Below are 18695 nucleotides of genomic sequence, written 5' to 3'. Positions count from 1 at the left end.
GCTTCCGGGTCATGTGGCCAGCATGACTAAGCCACTTCTGGCAAACCAGAGCAGTGCACGGAAACGCTGTTTACCTTCCCGCTGGAGCAGTACCTATTTATCTACTTGCACTTTGACATGCTTTTAAACTGCTAGGATGGAAGAGCAGGGACCGAGCAATGGGAGCTCACCCCGTCACAGGGATTCGAACTGCCCACCTTCTGATCGGCAAGTCCTAGGCTCTATGGTTTAACCCACAGCGCCACCCGCGTCCCTATGAGTAACTTGCCCCATTTATTTATTTCTTGCATTTATATCCTAATATTTCCCCCCAAGGAACTCAAGATGGCATACTTGGTTCTTCCCGTCCTTGTTTGATCCCAACAACCCTGTGAGGTAGGTTAGGCAGTGAACGGCCCAAGGTCACCTAAGTGAGCTTCATTGCCAAGTAGGGATTTGAACCCCCGTCTCCCAGGTCCTAGTCCGAGACTGTAACCACTATCAACACACTGGCTCTCAAGGGGGCTACAGCGTAACTCCGTCAGTCTGGTTCCAACCCAGCAAAGCTTTCCTGCATGGATTCATTTATAGTGTTATAGAAAGAAAACCAGACAGATACTCAAATCAAGACAAAAGAAAAAGAAGTATAGGCACAGACGTATTAAAAATAGATAATTAAAATTTACAAAAGGATGAAACATTGCATGAAAACAATCGTAACTGCAGCACTCCTTCCCAAATCTTACACAGAAGACAAACCCAGTAAGGAAAAAAATTCCATATTAGAAATCCATATAGCTTTCTTTCTCCCTATGGGGTCTGCTTGTGCGCGCATATATATATTTATATATGAGCACACACCTTTTCTGGCTTTGATCCTGCGGTAGTATCAAAACTCCTTCATTATTTTTCTTTATATATAGTCTGAAAAAGTCTGTATTTTTCCAGGCAACTCCCAATGCCACACACATGGCTGGAAACAAAGTGGGAGGTAATCTGAAAGGGGGGGGGGGAGGAAGGCCACCAAAGTAACCGAAAGCACCCTGTTCACATAGCTGGAGTACCACTGTGCTTAACTCTTCAGAGAGCCGAGCATCATTGCTAACAATGGATGAAACCACCGGCGAGAGGTTGAAGCCAGAAAACTGCATGCAGATGATTTTAATCAGCTCTGTGTATATACTGGTGTGCTTAACTGAAGGGGTGGGATACCACAGACGGGCTAAAGACTGTCTCCGCTCAACACACAGCAGGTATCGCAGGAACTGTACATACCCCCCACTCCCCATAAAGTTCATTTGTGGGTTTTCATCTTGATTAACCTCTGCTGTGAACTGTGTCTCTTTGCACTGTTCAGGGGCGGCCGTTACAGATCATGGGAGTTGCAGCAGCAAAGATAAGAAACCGCAGGATCCCTACAGGCACACGCACCAGATTTTTTCCACTGGTGAAACACACACAGAGCTAAAAGTTCAGGCGCACCTCAGACGAAACCCTCGAAATTGAAAAGTTTGGCTAAGCCTTAAGAGATAAGGGTTGGGAACATGTGACCTTCCAGTTCTCAGTACATTGCATGTCCCATCATCTCTGGGAGGGATGGAGAGCAACCTCTGGAGGTCCACAAGTTCCTACTTGGTATAGGGGACCCCTGACCATTAGGTCCAGTCATGGCTGACTCTGGGGTTGCGGCACTCATCTCGCTTTATTGGCCGATGGAGCCGGCGTACAGCTTCCGGGTCACGTGGCCAGCATGACTAAGCCGCTTCTGGCGAACCAGAGCAGCACACGGAAACGCCATTTACCTTCCCGCCAGAGAAGGTACCTATTTATCTACTTGCACTTTGATGTGCTTTCGAACTGCTAGGTTGGCAGGAGCTGGGACCAAGCAACAGGAGCTCACCCCGTTGCGGGGATTCGAACCGCCGACCTTCTGATCGGCAAGTCCTAGGCTCTGTGGTTTAACCCACAGCGCCACCCACATCCCCCCCGCTTAGATAATGTTAAGCAAATTAGCAAGTTGGCCAAACTGCCTACCGTTTAAAGAACTGCACTAACATTTCCCCCTCATTTTCCACAGCACCATCTTCATTGTTGGCTTGAGCTTGATGGTTCTGCGTCTTACTCCAATCCAACCCTCCCTACAAACTTTTTGAATCAAAGAAAGTCCAGGCACCCTTGCCGACTCCAAAGCTTCACCGGCCTCGGGAAATCCAATAATGGTTCATTCTGCCTATTTGGCTCAGAGCAGAAAGGAAAAATCCCAATGGGAGGCCTATTACCTTCTGTGGGTGGCAAGGGCTAAGAACAACCTTTAAGAGAGGACTTTGTACAGTATACTACTTGTACTTTTTGTAGCAATTTTCAGGTTCTTTTTAAAATTTACTTTAGCTTTCTATATCTTACTGCATTGAGAAAAGAACTCCAACAAAAACCTTAACACTTACAGTCCATTCTGCATACTGTACTAAACTGGCAGTGGTTATCTTTAAGGGTTAGTTGGGCTCCAGCAAAAATAACAAAATGCCTTGAGACACCTTAAACATTCACAAATGTATTATAGTATACACACCAGCAGACTGGAATCCACTTTGTCAGAGGTGTAAATCTCAGTTGACAGAAGAGATGTTGCTACGGCTGAACATAGGATGTTGCCTTATACCAAATCAGACCATTGGTCCATATAGCTCAGTATTATCTACACTGACTGGCAGCAGCTCTCCAGGGTTTCAGAAATAGGACATTTCCAGTATTACCGGGAGACGCCGGGGATTGAACCTGCAACCTTCTGCATGCAAAGCAGATGCTCTACCACTGAGCTGTGGCTGTTTCCCAAGGGGGCCAAGCCACAAATCTTGAACTACACTAAGTGCTTCTGGGTGGGAAATGAATAGAAGGGGAAACTGAACTGGGAGATGACCCAGGTTCCCGGTAGGATATTAATTTGGGGCAACGCATATGTTTAAGATCTGTAATAAGTGTGGTTAACTGAAGAGAACTGGATTGATGTGGAGCAGGATCAGTTGGAGAATTAACTGAAATTGAATAAATTAAAGAGATACTGATTTGGAGGGATTTGAGGTGGGGTACAAATTAATTGAAAAATTTTATCTGGGATGCTTCCAGTGAGAAATTAGTTAACTTGCTTTCTGTGACACCTCTTCTGTGTATCAATTTAGTTATGAATGTATGCTTCCTTTTATATTGACACTGATTTTATTATTATTTATTTTAAGCTGTCCTGAGACACTTTCTACGGGGTAGAATACAAATTCCAAAAAGACATACAAATAAATGCCTAACACGAGGTACCTCTTTTTTATTTTTTAAAGCAGGTGGCTGCCTCTGAAAATTAATAATTCTCAAGAGCTGTTTTCCGAAAGGTTGCAAGCGTCACAGGCTCTGGCTGTCTGCTACGGAAAGGCAAGGAACTGCCTGGCTGGCATGAGGAATGTATGGATCTTTTGCTTTTTTAAAAGCCACCAAACCTGTGTACTTGCGGTCTGCTGGATCACAGCCAAAGCGCCTGCAAATACCATAAAATTATAGTTCAAATATGTCGTTTCCGCTTTTCTACGGAGCAAATTAATGTCCTGAACTCTTCCGTAATGTGCTGCAATTTTAGGCTAACCGGCTCCTTATCAAGACATACATTCCATTGCGCCATACATTTATACAACACACAACTTCACCAACCATTAAGGAAAAAGCATTTTAACACCATAATTAAGTCCTCCCTCACAACCAAGGTTGCTATTGAAAGTGACAGGCTCAAACCACAGAAGAATCATAAAGATGATTAATTATACAAACAAATTCTTGTTTTAGAAGATATTCCTCCAGAAAGCATATGCTAGTACTAGTAAGGAGGAGAGCATGCCTGTTCAGCTGAATTTCACAAACAAGAACACCATTACATTAATGTGATATCGCTTTAACCCATATTGGCACTGAACATTTTTTTCACTCAATTCCCTGTAGCGCAGGGAAATAGCTGTAACAATTTCCTAGTCAAGCTGATCTTACTGTGTGTATATAGAAAAAAACAAGAAAATGTTCTTGGGAAATAAGTTTACTTCCCTCCTCATCCTGGCTAAATTTGTTATTTTAAATACACTATTTCATGGTTCCTTATTAAGATGCTACACAATGTTAATGATGCTATATTACTTTTAAAAGTGCATTTTCCTTCTTCCACATTAAGATGTTGTACAATATTAGGAAATTCAGTACAGCTTCTCCCTCCTGACCCCCACTGCCCCGGGAGAATATCTGTTTATGAACCAGGGTGCTGTGCTAGAAGGCTCCTCTACAACCACACCTAGGCTACGGACCAGTTCAACATGTCGTCCCGCTTCCTTATAGACAGATACTGCAGATCACTCAATGGACTGGGGGATGCCTGTCCTCATGTTTAGATGACTGCAATGTGTTGTTTCCCTTATAGCTGTTGCAGAGCATGCAGCTGATGTAGAATTTCATCAGTAGAAAAAAGACAGTCGCGGAACTGAGAAATTACACAAAACAAATGAAATACCGTGAAAATCCCTGAAATGAGAAGTAATTGACTAGAAATATTATCTTATAGAATTAAACTAAATAACCAAAATCAAAAAGTTTAAGGAAAAAATTAGAAAAACCTAGAATTGAACAAAGCCTTAACGGGATGCCAGCTACAAACCTCGTTTCACTGAACTATTCAGTTTCCTCAGAAGGAAATAGAGAAATCATAAACCTTAAATGACCAAATTCAAAGAAAGGGGGTAAGGCTCTAGATTTTTCAAATTTTTTCCTTAAACTTTTTGATTTTGGTTATTTTTTTTAATTCTATAAAATAATATTTCTAGTCAATTACTTCTCGTTTCAGGGATTTTCACAGTATTTCATTTGTTTGATGTAGAATTTCATGGCCTGGGTAACAAGCAGCACCCATTTCATACCCAGCCAGTTTTAAGCTCTTGTAACTTAACATAAAAATCCCTAAATTACTATGGATCAGGTTAGAAATACCAATTTTCTCTTCACTGCCCAGTTAAGATAACAAATGGAACCTGGTTGCAGTGGCCCCATGATTACTGCCTTAAGGTGACACAGAGGCAGTCGTTATCTCCCCCTCCCCACACTGGTAGCAGCCCCAATGTTATGGAGTGGGGTCTCCTTGCTGAAAGGCCTCATCTGTACTGGCATTCCACTGGCTGGCACAAAACGCTCACCTCCCATATTAATTGGCGTCATTTTAACGGGATTCTCCTGTTGCCTCTTTTAATAATGGTTGTTGATATTTTAATGTTGCGTGAGTTTGCAAATGGCTTAGAAGACTATGTTTGGCATTAAGCAACATATACAGTGGTAAAGGTAAAGGGACCCCTGACCATTAGGTCTAGTTGTGGCCGACTCTGGGTTTGTGGCGCTCATCTCGCTTTATTGGCCGAGGGAGCCGGCATACAGCTTCCAGGTCATGTGGCCAGCATGACTAAACAGCTTCTGACGAACCAGAGCAGCACACGGAAACACTGTTTACCTTCCTGCCGGAGCAGTACCTATTTATCTACTTGCACTTTGAGGTGCTTTCGAACTGCTAGGTTGGCAGGAGCTGGGACCGAGCATATGGAGCTCACCCCATCGCGGGGATTCGAACTTCCGACTTTCTGATCGGCAAGTCCTAGGCTCTGGTTAAGTACTTAATTCGTTCCAGAGGTCCGTTCTTAACCTGAAACTGTACTTAACCTGAAGCACCACTTTAGCTAATGGGGCCTCCCGCTGCTGCCGCGCTGCCGGAGCACAAGTTCTGTTCTCATCCTGAAGCGACCACTATTTCTGAGTTAGCGGAGTCTGTAACCTGAAGCGTATGTAACCTGAAGCATATGCAACCCGAGGTACCACTGTACATTTATTTATTTAGCAAATTTATAAACTGCTTCACCGACCACCAAAAGGGTATACAAGACAAAATGCTAATAAATACAAATTCTAAAAACAGTAAAATGATTCTTGCAAACAACCATCCCTACCAATCTACAATTAACTAAATGGTAAGTATTATTATTATTCGTTAATAATAATACTAACAATATTTTATTGGATAACTCTGAATAAAGGCTTTATTCGTGGCAGCAGCTCATTCCCCCCCCCCCTTTGCTGTTACCACTGCTGCTCACGCTGCTCACTCGCCCAGAGAATTGAAGGCAGAGGAACAAGAGGCTGCCCCTTCCTGTTGGTGCAGGTGAGAGAGAAAGGGCAGGTGAGCAGCGAGTAGCTGTTGTTGCCTTTTATTGGTTTGCCTGACTCAGGGTCAGCCTAAGACATTTTGCTTCCTGAGGAAAAGGATAAGGTGGTGTCTCCTCTCCATTCCAGGTTCAAGTGTTGACTGGACTGGCTGTTGAATCTTATTTCAATGCTCACGACGAGGCAAAATCATCTGCCTTACCTGAGGCAGCAGGCAGGGGTGCCGTCTTTTCGGTGCCCTGGGTGCTCGTTGTTGTTTAGTCGTGTCCAACTCTTCGTGACCCCAAGGACCAGAGCACGCCAGGCACTCCTGTCTTCCACTGCCTCCTGCAGTTTGGTCAAACTCATGTTTGTAGCTTCGAGAACACTGTCCAACCATCTCGTCCTCTGTCGTCCCCTTCTCCTTGTGCCCTCCATCTTTCCCAACATCAGGGTCTTTTCCAGGGAGTCTTCTCTTCTCATGAGGTGGCCAAAGTACTGGAGCCTCAGCTTCAGGATCTGTCCTTCCAGTGAGCACTCAGGGCTGATTTCCTTCAGAATGGATAGGTTTCATCTTCTTGCAGTCCATGGGACTCTCAAGAGTCTCCTCCAGCACCATAATTCAGAAGCATCAATTCTTCGGTGATCAGCCTTCTTTATGGTCCTGCTCTCACTTCCATACATCACTACTACCATACCCACAAAAAAGCCCTCAATATTCCACAGCCAAGTGGCTCCATGGGGTCCACCCGCTGCCCCCCTGACAGATGGTCGCAGCTGCAGCAAGCCCCAGTGGGCTGCTGGGAGGAGCCCCGGCCACCCCCCAAAAGGCCCCGGGGAGGGTCTGCTGCGGCTGCAACAGGCTCCGTCGGGCCCTCCCGCTGCAGTAGCAGGCCTTAATATATACACATATCACAATCTATCACACACATCTCCAGAATGGGCAGGAAGCAAGTTAAACCACTTTAAGTGCACATATTTCATTTTAGATTAAGAGTGTAGCTGAAGACACAGCTTTTATTCCTGTTGGTGTATGAACCGATATGTACATTAAAGACCTCAAAGACTGTATGGTAACACAAATTAAGGAATATCGTAATGAGAAACACAAGGATTTAGGGTGATAATTACTGGGCTTTGCCTCTACTTACACCGGCTTACCCCCTACTGAGGCTACCAAAGCCAAAGATTTTATCACTCTAGTAATCAGCAATGGGTGATGGCCTTCATAAAACACAGTAATTAAACTGACTGATTTTTCAAACCTGGGCATTTTTTTCATTAAGGAGCTCTTTTTAAGCCACCCTTAAAAAAAAAAAGGCACACTGGATACATCAGTCACTATTTCTCTCCTAAATGCCAACATTTGGGAGCAAAACTGATCAACACGCTGTTTCCCAAGTGATCATTACACAAGCCGAGGTGGGGAGAATCAATTACTGAGTGATCCTGCAATGGTGACAGGAGAGCTCTATATATTTCTTATTTTTAAAAAAATCAAACAAAGTCTACATACAACGAACATGTACAAAGAAGAAGGAGGGGCTTTGTCACAAACGTAATACATTCTTTGAAAATTGCGTAAGCAAATGAGTGGCTTTGTATTCTGGGGCTCAGAACCCAACTCTGCCTTGCACTTAGTTTTTTTAGGCAGGTTACTTGTCCCTTGTTGTGGCAGCCATTTTGTGGCAAGCCATGGCCTTACTGTAGTCATTTTGTGGTGGTACCCACAAATGTTTTCCAATTTCCAAATGGGACAATGAGCCCCCAAATATTGGCAACCCTTGAAATGCAGTACATTCCTGGCAGGCAACAGTTATGTATAAAGTTGTATTTTTCTCGCATTAATAGAGATGCTGGGTGAACTCCCAGAAGTGCAAATGGCATCACTACACCTCTCTAGAGCATTACACAGAGGGAGCATTTGTTGGTACCTTTATACCAACATGTCTATGGAGAGTGAAGCAAGTGGCTGGAGACACTGAAACTAAAGTATATTTTAGATATGAGTGGCACTACTCTTAATTTGAAGGAGTGCTAGTTATTTCCCAAGATTCTTCGTAAGAGACCATGCCAGTTATACGGTAGTATACATTTGTAGTGCTCTAATTCTCTGCAATGTAACACCCAATTGCGAATTGTCTCTGAGTAACATTACTAAAAGACAACACAATCCTAACCATGTCTACTTTGAAGTCAGCCCTATTGAATTTTGACTACTCCCAGGTACATGGAATTAGGATCATGGCCCACATTTTCTAACACAATTCCTAAGTATGCTGATACATATATACTTTTATACACACACACACACATACACACAGAGAGACACAGTGGTACCTCGGGTTACATACGCTTCAGGTTACAGATTCTGCTAACCCAGAAATAGTACCTCGGGTTAAGAACTTTGCTCCAGGATGAGAACAGAAATCGTGCTCCGGTGGCGTGGCAGCAGCAGGAGGCCCATTAGCTAAAGTGGTGCTTCAGGTTAAGAACAGTTTCAGGTTAAGAACGGACTCCGGAACGAATTAAGTACTTAACCTGAGGTACCACTGTATATATATTCAGTGTCTCATCAGGCTATTGCCACAGACTACTAAGAACTTCTACAGAAGCTTCAGTTAAATGCCTGTGTGCAGATAACCACCCAACCGCTTGGCTAGCTTCAATTCATTACATTGGGGCTGGCTCCAGGGAGGTTCCTAGGAAATTATGTCCATCATTGCTGGATAATATGAACAAGAGTAACCTCTGTGGGCCATCACAGAAGCATTTAGAGTTGAATTAAGTGCTCTCTTACAGCTGAATCTGGCTATTAAATCATCAAGGCATGTGAATATCTCTGTGCTCAGAGGTGAATAGCTTAACACTCATTTTTACTACTTATGACATATCATGACAACAGTAGGTGGCAAGTTTTGGGGTGCTGCTTTATATAATGCTCCAAATAACATAGGTGGTCTACAGAGGCAGAAAAGAAAATATTTCAAATGGATTTTTCTTGGATATATTCTTGTTCAACTGGATACACTTAAAAATAATGGGGATAATTCATTTCTATTTTGTCAAATAATCAATAACCTGCTCTTTCACCTTATCATACATGTGAACATGTGTGTCTGTGTGTGTGTACAATATATATATATTGTTGTCCCTCGAACATGTGTATATAACTCACATTCATTCTAATGGGCAGAATGTACAAGCGTCAGAGAGAAAATAGGCCCCTAGCTGTGAAAATAAATGTGTTCAGTTATTTTCAGAGATGGTGCTGAAATCAAACAGCTAAAAAATGTAGATGCTGTTAAAAAACCTATCAGAAAATGAAAATATTAATGTTATTTTAAACTTACTAGTCTTAGGCTGTACAATTTGCCCGTGTCTTTTCTGTTTGTGGTGTCAAAAAATGAATGTTGACATCCATTTAATAGATAGGATGGAATAAAGAAGGTCAAACCCTGACCCTCGTGGAAATCAAAGGAAGCAAAGCTGCCACTTGTGGAGGTGCTGAGTAACCTTATGCAAATGGCGCCATCCAATTTTGGCCAGGGCCCAAACCAGTCAGCAATTCTTCATGGCCTGGGAGGTGATCTCATGGAGGATGCTATCTATAAGACCCTTTTATTTGTTCCTCTTCAATGTTCCATACTGTGGGCAATTATATTGTGGATAATGGGGAAACAGAAGCATCAATGTTTGGACGATTACTCACTCGTGGCTAAACCAGCGTTACGTGTCTGCAGCATGGGTCCATGTACTCCCTTCCTTCAGTCTCTTCTGCTGGCATGGCCATGAGGAGACCGGAAGCACCCATTGCCATTTTCAACTCGTCACAGTTTGTCATTTTCTCTGAATCTCAACAAACTCTGAAGAGTTTTAAACTATAATTCGTCCAAACAAGCCAAGATGAAATTGTGGCTACTGCTTCTGCCTTCTTCGAATAAACAACAATTTAATGGCCGTTCTCATATTGGACAAAACGACACAGTATGGTTAGTTTGAAATAGAATTGGTTGGTTACAATATCCAAGACAGGTCAGAAATTCCTAAGCTTTTAGCATGCAGTTACATATTCATACATATGCACATTAAAATAAATAAATCAAAAAAGGGATAAAGAAGAAAAATTCAGAATCCCAAAGCATGCAAGAGTAAATTAATGAACTTGGTTTGCATAGAATGTGCATTCTCTTCTAACAAGTATGCATTTGAATTATGTCATTAGGGCACATATGTAGGGTTCCACAAGAAATGAATGAGGCATTCGTTCTGCACCCCAACCCCGCTAAGCAACAAGTTGACAAACACCTTTGTTTCTGTTGCCACCTGTTCATCTCTCAGCCCTCACCCATCTTGGAAAAGAGGTACTTAGGTTGCAGTTGACAGCAATCCAGGAGATGTGGTTCTCCATCTCCTCCAGGTCAGCTTGTAGATATGCAACCAGAAAATATATCCAATCCACAAAGGAGAGATGGAATAGCTGAGACTGAAGGAAAGGGAAACAGGGATCCAACATAAATGGTTCTGGGTTTCCCTAGTGAAAGGAGAATGTGTGGACTGCCTCTCAGCAGAATTCATTCCACAAATCACCTACTCCAAGAAGGATATATTAAGCTCAATGTATGATATAGGCAATTTTAAATCACCTGACGGACTACCTCTTTGGTTTTTTTAGATTGGGATCATTGTCCATTCTGCTTCTGATGTGGGGGTGGAGGGAAGCCAAGAAATGGATGGCTAATCTGGAAGAGATGAACAAAATACTCCAAATATCTTGCTGTATGATATGTCAAAGAGACATATTTACAGCCTGTCTAGACTACAGACAATAGGCGAGAACAGACTATATTGTCAACGCAGGTATTTCTAGCGTCTGTCAAATCACTCAGAAACAGAATACACACACACACACACACACACACACACACACACTATAATAAATAAATAAAACATGCTGTCCTGCCAGTGCCGCAGCAGAAATTTGAGTGTAATGACTTTAGACAGTTTAGCAATTATGGTAACGATACAGCAAGATGTTTCTGCAGTCATTTGCGAGCAAGAGCGACTCCCGCAAAAGCACAAGCCAGCCAAAAATGTGAGTCATGCGCAAGTAATTTTGCTATGGGCCATAAAAATCACTTTGTGTGAGTTAAAGCTAAATCTGTATGTGCTACATAATGTTTCCCTACTGTGGGGAGATGGAGATCCCAGTATCCTATCACAGATAATGACAAAAAACAAATTCCGTCTATAAAAGCTGATTGCTCCGCGAGTCACCCCTCGACTGTTCCAGGAATTGTAATGCAGACGCTACGTTTTGTGCTGCATTCAGCAACAAAGAGGCACATTCCATCAAGCACACACCATACTGACATCAATTTAGTCAGATTTTAGTATTGGGGGGGGGGCAGTTCAGAACAGCCTTGCAACACACTATATCCAGCCTGCTAATTTCCATTACATCTACTCTTCACCCCTATAGGCTTCCACTGTTCCTTTCTAGCCCACCGTTTCAGATTTTTTTGTATCAATACCCCATGTGCTCGTTTAGACAACTGTATCATGGACTGATTCATTCTCTTGTCTACATGAAAGTTGACAAGATGAAAGATGCCCCTGAGAGCTGGTGCAACACAGTAAGCTAAGATAGTGAGCTGTAAGCCAGGAAGCCTTAGGACAAGTGGGGTTTTATCAGCCGGAGAATGCCGGAGCACAGTTCCAGTACCTCTCAGGTGGGCACTGTGGCAGGCTGGCGCTCCTTTCACCTGCTTCTCGACTCTACATACTTCCGAGAAGCCCAAAACAGAAGCCCAAGTCAAAACGGAAGCTGCCAAGCATGTTCAAATCTACACTTTTTTGTTTAGATCTATGACTCCACGCAGCTCCCAGCCACAACGGATCAAGCTATGGGGTGGGGCCAATTCATATCTCCTTTTCTTCAACCCATCTCCTATGTCGTGGCGGTGGGCTTGTTTTGAAAACAAAAACATTTAAAGTACTAAAATACTAACAAAAACTAAAATAAGCTGCAGAGCTGCCTCTAACAGGGTGGTGACTCAGATCTCCCAGAAGCTAGAAGTTGGCGGTGGGCTTTGAGCTTCCAGCTAGGCCTCTACCGTTGCACATGTGTGTGTTTGTGCAAGGGCCCTTTTGAGCTGCCCTAGCCAAGGGAACGAGGGAGGTGGGGGCGCACTTCTTTGACCTGCCCCAGAACCAGGGGCAACCCCAAACAACAACAACAACAACAATTTATTTGTACCCCGCCCATCTGGCTGGGTTTCCCCAGCCACTCTGGGCAGCTTCCAACAAAGTTTGAAAATACATCAAAATGTCACACATTAAAAACTTCCCTGAACAGGGCTGCCTTCAGGTGTCTTCTAAATGCCAGGTAGTTGTTTATCTCTGACATCTGATGGGAGGGCGTTCCACAGGGTGGGCACCACTACCGAGAAGGCCCTCTGCCTGGTTCCCTGTAGTTTTGCTTCTCGCAGTGAGGGAACTGCCAGAAGGCCCTTGGAGCTGGACCTCAGTGTCCGGGCAGAATAATTGGGGTGGAGACGCTCCTTCAGGTGTACTGGGCCGAGGTCGTTTAGGGCTTTAAAGGTCAACACCAACACTTTGAATTGTGCTTGGGAAACAGCTAGGGAAACAGCTTGTTGTAGCTTTTAGCACTTTTGTGGGCAGTGAATGCAGCTGTTGTCAAACCGGCAACTGTTCAGAGCTACCCTGAGTTGCCCAGTGACTTACTGCAACAACTTTGTGGTGAGTTCTGGCACCTATTTTTCTTGAAAAAAAGCACGGCTTGGGACAAATCTTGTCCCTGCAATGAACTCTAGTAGGTGACCTTAGCAGTGGTGTCCAAACTTTTTCCAAAGAGGGCCAGATTTGATGACGTGAAGGGCCGTGAGGGCCGTCCAAAGGGCCCACCAAAGTTGTTGACCTTTTTTTAGGATTGAAGTTGTTGAGGTTTAAACTGCCACAGATTAAACCAACTGGCGGGCCAGATTAGGCCCCCAAAGCGGACTTTGGACATGCCTGCCTTAGGGAAACCCTTCCCTTCCAGTCACAGCTTTCATAAGCAATTTGGGAATGGCAGATGCTGACCTTCCCTGCAGGGTTATAGTAATGAAGGGTTGCTGAGAGAACAATACATGAAAATGCTTGAATGTTCAGAAAGCACCAAATGCTATGAAAGAAATCCTTAGCATCTGAAACCTGCCTATACCAGTGACTTTTCACAGTCTTTTTTAAGAAATGAAATCCTAGTAGCTGTAAATACAATAGTATGTATTTATTAGCATGGTGCTTTCTTTCTTTACAGTAAAAAAGGCAAGAGAGAAAATAAAATGTTAGATTTTTTTAACACAAGAAAATAAAATGATAGATTTTTAAAATACGATTCCTTGGTCGTGTTCTGTCATATGTGCACAAGTGTGCTCGGATATCTACCCACAATGTAGTTGCAAATCCACCACACTACCAATACTATGCAATAGTTCCTGACCCCAAGGCCCCATTTTAAGCAATTCTATGAAACTAACCAGTCTAAAATTGGACCAATCGTCAAGATAACAAAAGCATAACGAAACAAAGCATCATCTCTGAAACAAAAATCTTCAGCACAAGTAAAAGTAAACTTAAAGTAATGTAACTTCAGCATTAACCAATTAATTTACTGATAAAAAATAACAACCTACAGGTACCTTGTTGAGATGGCCGCAGATATTATCATGGTCTTTCTTGCCAGACACTTGAGAAACTTATTTTCAAAGTGTTGGTACAAATTAGAGTGCACATTAATTGAACGAATGTGTGAACTTCCCTTTGGAGTGGGAGTTTATTGTGGGCAGAAAGGGGAGATTGTGGCCAGCAGAGAGTTAAAAATTTGCCTTCTCCACTCTACGCAGTCCTGAGGCTGACCAACTTCCTCCAAAGCCCCAGTGTATATAATGAATTTAAATTCTAGTCAATCCTATTCTGAAGGCTCAGAATAGGTAAGAATGCATTTATCAAAGAGCACCCGATATATAAAAGAACTAATTAGAATCTTAGATGACTTGAAACAGCCCTTACCATAATTTGCTTTCGGTGTCTGTCTCTTGGCATTTTGGTACAACTTACAGAGAGCCTGACCCAACACAGCTTGTTAAATAAGCTGCCATCACGATGATCAGCTGCTTGGTGAGGGAGGCACAAAATCCATACAGCTGTGCCTTCCAAACAGCCAATTAGCCTGAAAGATGCAACACTTGCTTGCATCCTTGATTCTCCATCCAGCTGGGGTTATACATGTGGGAGATGGATCAGGGTATAGATAAATTTTAACAAACCCACTGTGCATGCATTTTCTTTTTATTATGATGATTAAGTTTTATTTTTATTTTCTCATTTTACAAGTCACATTTAGTGTATATTAAAACAATGCATAACCAGCCCCGGATTGCCACAATTGTGTCCATATGCATCATGAACTTTGCTGTTACTGTATTTTGCATTAAACATGGCTACTCCATACCCTTAGAAATCTGAATAAATAAATAATTAGACTAGCATTAGACAGGTTAGTTGACCCTACTTTTGTAATAATGAAGCCATCAGTACAGAAGATTAACATTACCATGTGGCCATGTCTCAGAATTCAACTCATTACTCATAAAAGTGGGTGGGAGAGACTTTTTTTAAAAAATGTCATATATAAAATTTAAATGTGTGGCTAAAGTATCCATGAATTGAAACCCATGGCAAAACTCCCTGATTTGAAAGTGGCTGGATTTCAGCTTGAATCCAGCCAATGAAATGGGTAAGTGTTTCTTACTCCAGTGTGAAATGTTTATTTACAAAGCTGCAAGAAAAATGGCAAGAATGCAGAGCATCTATGAAGAAAGACAAGTACCTCTCCAACATCATAGATCCAGATCCTTCCTTCGGAGTCTCCAACGGCCACTTCTTTCCCAGCTTGGCCCCAACGGACACGATTGAGGGCAGAAGCTCCTTCGATGGTCACGCTCGCCGTTGGAACCTATCAAAGACAGAATTCTCATGTGGATGTTGACAAAGCCACTGCTTTGCACATGAAAGACAATGAAATAAAATATCCATTGTTGTTCACTCACGTGGTGCAGTAAGGGAGGAGCAGAAGAGAAAATGAAAGGATGAGGTTTAAGACAGGCAAAACATAAAGGGGCAGCAAGTGACACACAACTTTGGCTGTGGGACATGCTAAAACCACTGCAGCTTTACTCTCTCTCTCTCTCTCTCTCTCTCTCTCTCTCTCTCTCTCAATTTGGCCTAACAGAAGATCAAAAGATGATGGATGACTCAGCTGAGTGGCAAGGATTAATGAGCTCAAATGTGGTATGGAGCATAAACTGAAAGCTGAAAGGAGATTGAAGGGATTTCATGTAAACATTTTACTGACCTAGAGCAATTAGTTTAGCGGAGACAGGATGGGGTCAGAAACGAAAGGAAGATGGGCTAAAAACCATGACATTCAAAATCCTTTTGCTATTCATTTTCCTTTGCATCTCTTGCAGAGACGCTAAGCCCTTGTTACCCAGAGGAAGTGTTTTATGCCCTGCTAGAACTAAGCTGGTCTGGTCCTGAGCACTACTTTGCTGAAAAACTATGCGGGCAACACACAGAAAACTCTTGGGGAGAAATGCAGGAAATAACGGCAATGTAGCTTCTCTTGGGGGACTAGGGCATAGTCTAAAGCATGGGGGGCAACCTGAGGCTCTGCAGATGTTGCTGGGAGTGCAGTAGTATAGTCTACACAGGCTGGGGTTGATGGGAGTTGAAATGCAATGAGATCTGGAGGGCCACAGGTTGGCCACCCCAGTCACATGATGGAGCAACTTCACTAAAGCAGGTCTATCCATAGCCTGAATGGACGGAACTGCTTATGAGCTCCTGTGGACACTCGCCTCGAATTCCATGAATAAATGTAATAAACCCATTGTTTTCTATGTGCTCCGGTGATCAGGGTGCTCAATATAGACATCGTACACTAGAAAAAGAGTGGTGTGAATTTCAACCACAGCCTGGACTAGTTGTGGAGCAAAGGTTACTAAGGTCACCATCTCCAATTCACTGCTGGAGGGGCCAATATCAGTGGGAGTTCCCTCGAGGAGAAGATACCACAAGGACTCTGGTGTTTCCCCTTCTGGGATGCCACTGGTGGCCAAGAATCAAACCCACATGAACATGGGAGAGAGATGGTGGAAGGCAGGGAAGTGAAGATCTCCCGAGGTGAGATACTGGGAGAGGAAAGGAAATATCCCAGTTGTGGGCCACTACTTTGGATAGAGAGAAGGTTCTGTATGTGTGTACTGCCTTTTTATTTCAGACACACTGCTGATTTTCTTTTCTGTTTCTGCTGTTGCTGTTATGAGTATGCTCTGGTAACCTCTGGGTTAGATTACTGCAACACGTTATACGTGGGACTGCCTCTGAAGATGGTTCAGAAACTTCAGCTGGTGCAGGATTCAGAGGCTAGGTTGCTCACCGGGGACTAGACAATTGAAGCATATCACACCGATCCTGATACAGTGGTACCTCGGGTTAAGAACTTAATTCGTTCCGGAGGTCCGTTCTTAACCTGAGGTACCACTTTAGCTAATGGGGCCTCCCGATTTCTGTTCTCATCCTGAAGCAAAGTTCTTAACCTGAGGTACTATTTCTGGGTTAGCGGAGTCTGTAACCTGGGTAACCTGAAGCATCTGTAACCTGAGGTACCACTGCACAACTGCACTGGCTGCCAATGAGTTTTTGGGCCTAAATCAAAGTGCTGGTTTTGACCTATAAAGCTTAAAACCTCTCAGGACCACAATACCTCAAGGACTGCCTCTCCCCATATGAACCGACCCAGATCCTGTGATCATTATCTGAGGCCCTTCTTCATGTGCCTCCTCCACAAAAGGCCTGGAGGGCAGCAACACAAAAACAGGCATTTTCTGCAGTGGCTCCCCATTTGTGGAATGCTCTCCCCAGAGAAGCTCGCCTGATGCCTTCATTCCTATCTTTAGGCACCAGGCAAAAACATTTCTCTTCTCCCAGGCCTTTGGCTAATTAAACAATCTATGGCCTTTCAAACTGGGTGGGCGAGGGGTTATTGGTTTTGTTTGTTAAAATTTTCTTGCAATCCATCCTGTGATCCTCAGATGAAAGACAGTATAGAAATCAACAACAACAGTAATCTATTTCTTATTATTATACTTTGTTTTTTTGATTTTTATATTGTTTTGATTTTTATATTGTTTTGATTTTTATATTGTTTTGATTTTTATATTGTATATTATGTAATACAGTGACATTTGTGTTTTATGTTGCAAACCACCTCATGGTCCTTTGAAGGAAAGTATAAAAAGTTAATAAATAATTTTTTTCACTAAGCGCTATCAGAATGTATTTCTGTGAGATTTCATCCCAACCTGTTCTTAAGAAGCTTTTCGGAAAATCACATGAAACTTACTTCTAAGTAAATGAAGTTAGGGAAACAATGTTAATAAGAGCATATGAGTCTATCAGGAATAATTAATCCAAAGTATTTTAATCTCTTCAGCCCTACCCCCTCCCAAATGCTTACCATTTAAATTAGAAACGTTTGTATAATTATGAAGCGATTTTAATTCTATATTCATTTCTTCATAAAACACTAAAAGCCTTTGTGTTTTGACAAAGCATTTGTAATTAAAATGTGTAGGGAGGGGAAGCAACCTACATGCAACAATATGTATTAAATGACAGATTTTATCTACGTATATTTGATGTGCTTTAAAAGGAGAGGAAGAATTACGCAGTAACCAAACAGACATTAAAGCTGCTGTCCTATACAGTTACTTGGGAGTAAGCCCCATTGCACATAGGGGAGCTTACTACCAGATTTTCTGTATGAGTAATCATATGTAGGGTTGGACTGTTAATTTTAATAGGTTTTATTCCTTATTGAGAAAAAGTGATGGGTAAAAATAGGCATATTTAGTTAATTTAAAATATATAATCATTCTAGTCCAGGTAGACTAGAAGCAATCTTCAAATATTTTGGATAGGCCCCCCAAGAATTCTTGTTTTCTTCTTCTACGTGTTACAGCTCCAAGTCTGACAGAAATGTATAACTGATGAATGCTGAAATATGGAAGCGTTGCATTTGTTCTCCTCTGCCGCTTGCATTGTTGCATCCATTTGAGGATATAAATCAAACATGGCAAGCTTTTCCTTTGTTAAAGCCAGGAAGCTACGCTGAACCAAGTGCAAGCCTTTTATATATTTCCCTCCATAGTCCAGCAGTTAGGCTTTAAAAGAGCTATAATCGATGGTGTCATTACCTACCTAACATGTCAATAAAAAACAACAGTCAGAAAAACGTTTCTCTAAATCAGATAAACGTGTTTGTTAGAGATTTGCATTAACCTCAGAGATGAAAAAGAATCATACAAGAAAAAAGGATGGCTAAATATTTCTAAAACTTTCTCATACTATCCCATAGATTTATCGTTGATGGCACTTGCAAGATAAAT

The 18695-nt window shown here is 42.5% G+C and overlaps 1 protein-coding gene across 6 annotated transcripts in view; it reads right to left on the bottom strand.

The window, feature by feature from the left end:
• The window catches only part of DYNC1I1 (dynein cytoplasmic 1 intermediate chain 1), a 222943-nt gene that overhangs the window by 5855 nt on the left and 198393 nt on the right, over positions 1-18695 (bottom strand). For all 6 annotated transcript variants that reach the window (XM_053359118.1, XM_053359121.1, XM_053359124.1 and 3 more), the window contains one exon: positions 15074-15199. In XM_053359118.1, the coding sequence (XP_053215093.1) occupies positions 15074-15199 (126 nt within the window). The remainder of the gene's footprint in view (positions 1-15073; positions 15200-18695) is intronic.

Source organism: Podarcis raffonei, chromosome 12 (assembly GCF_027172205.1).
Source record: "Podarcis raffonei isolate rPodRaf1 chromosome 12, rPodRaf1.pri, whole genome shotgun sequence".
NCBI classification, from domain to species: Eukaryota; Metazoa; Chordata; class Lepidosauria; order Squamata; family Lacertidae; genus Podarcis; species Podarcis raffonei.
This window is presented reverse-complemented; position numbering and strand designations above follow the sequence as displayed.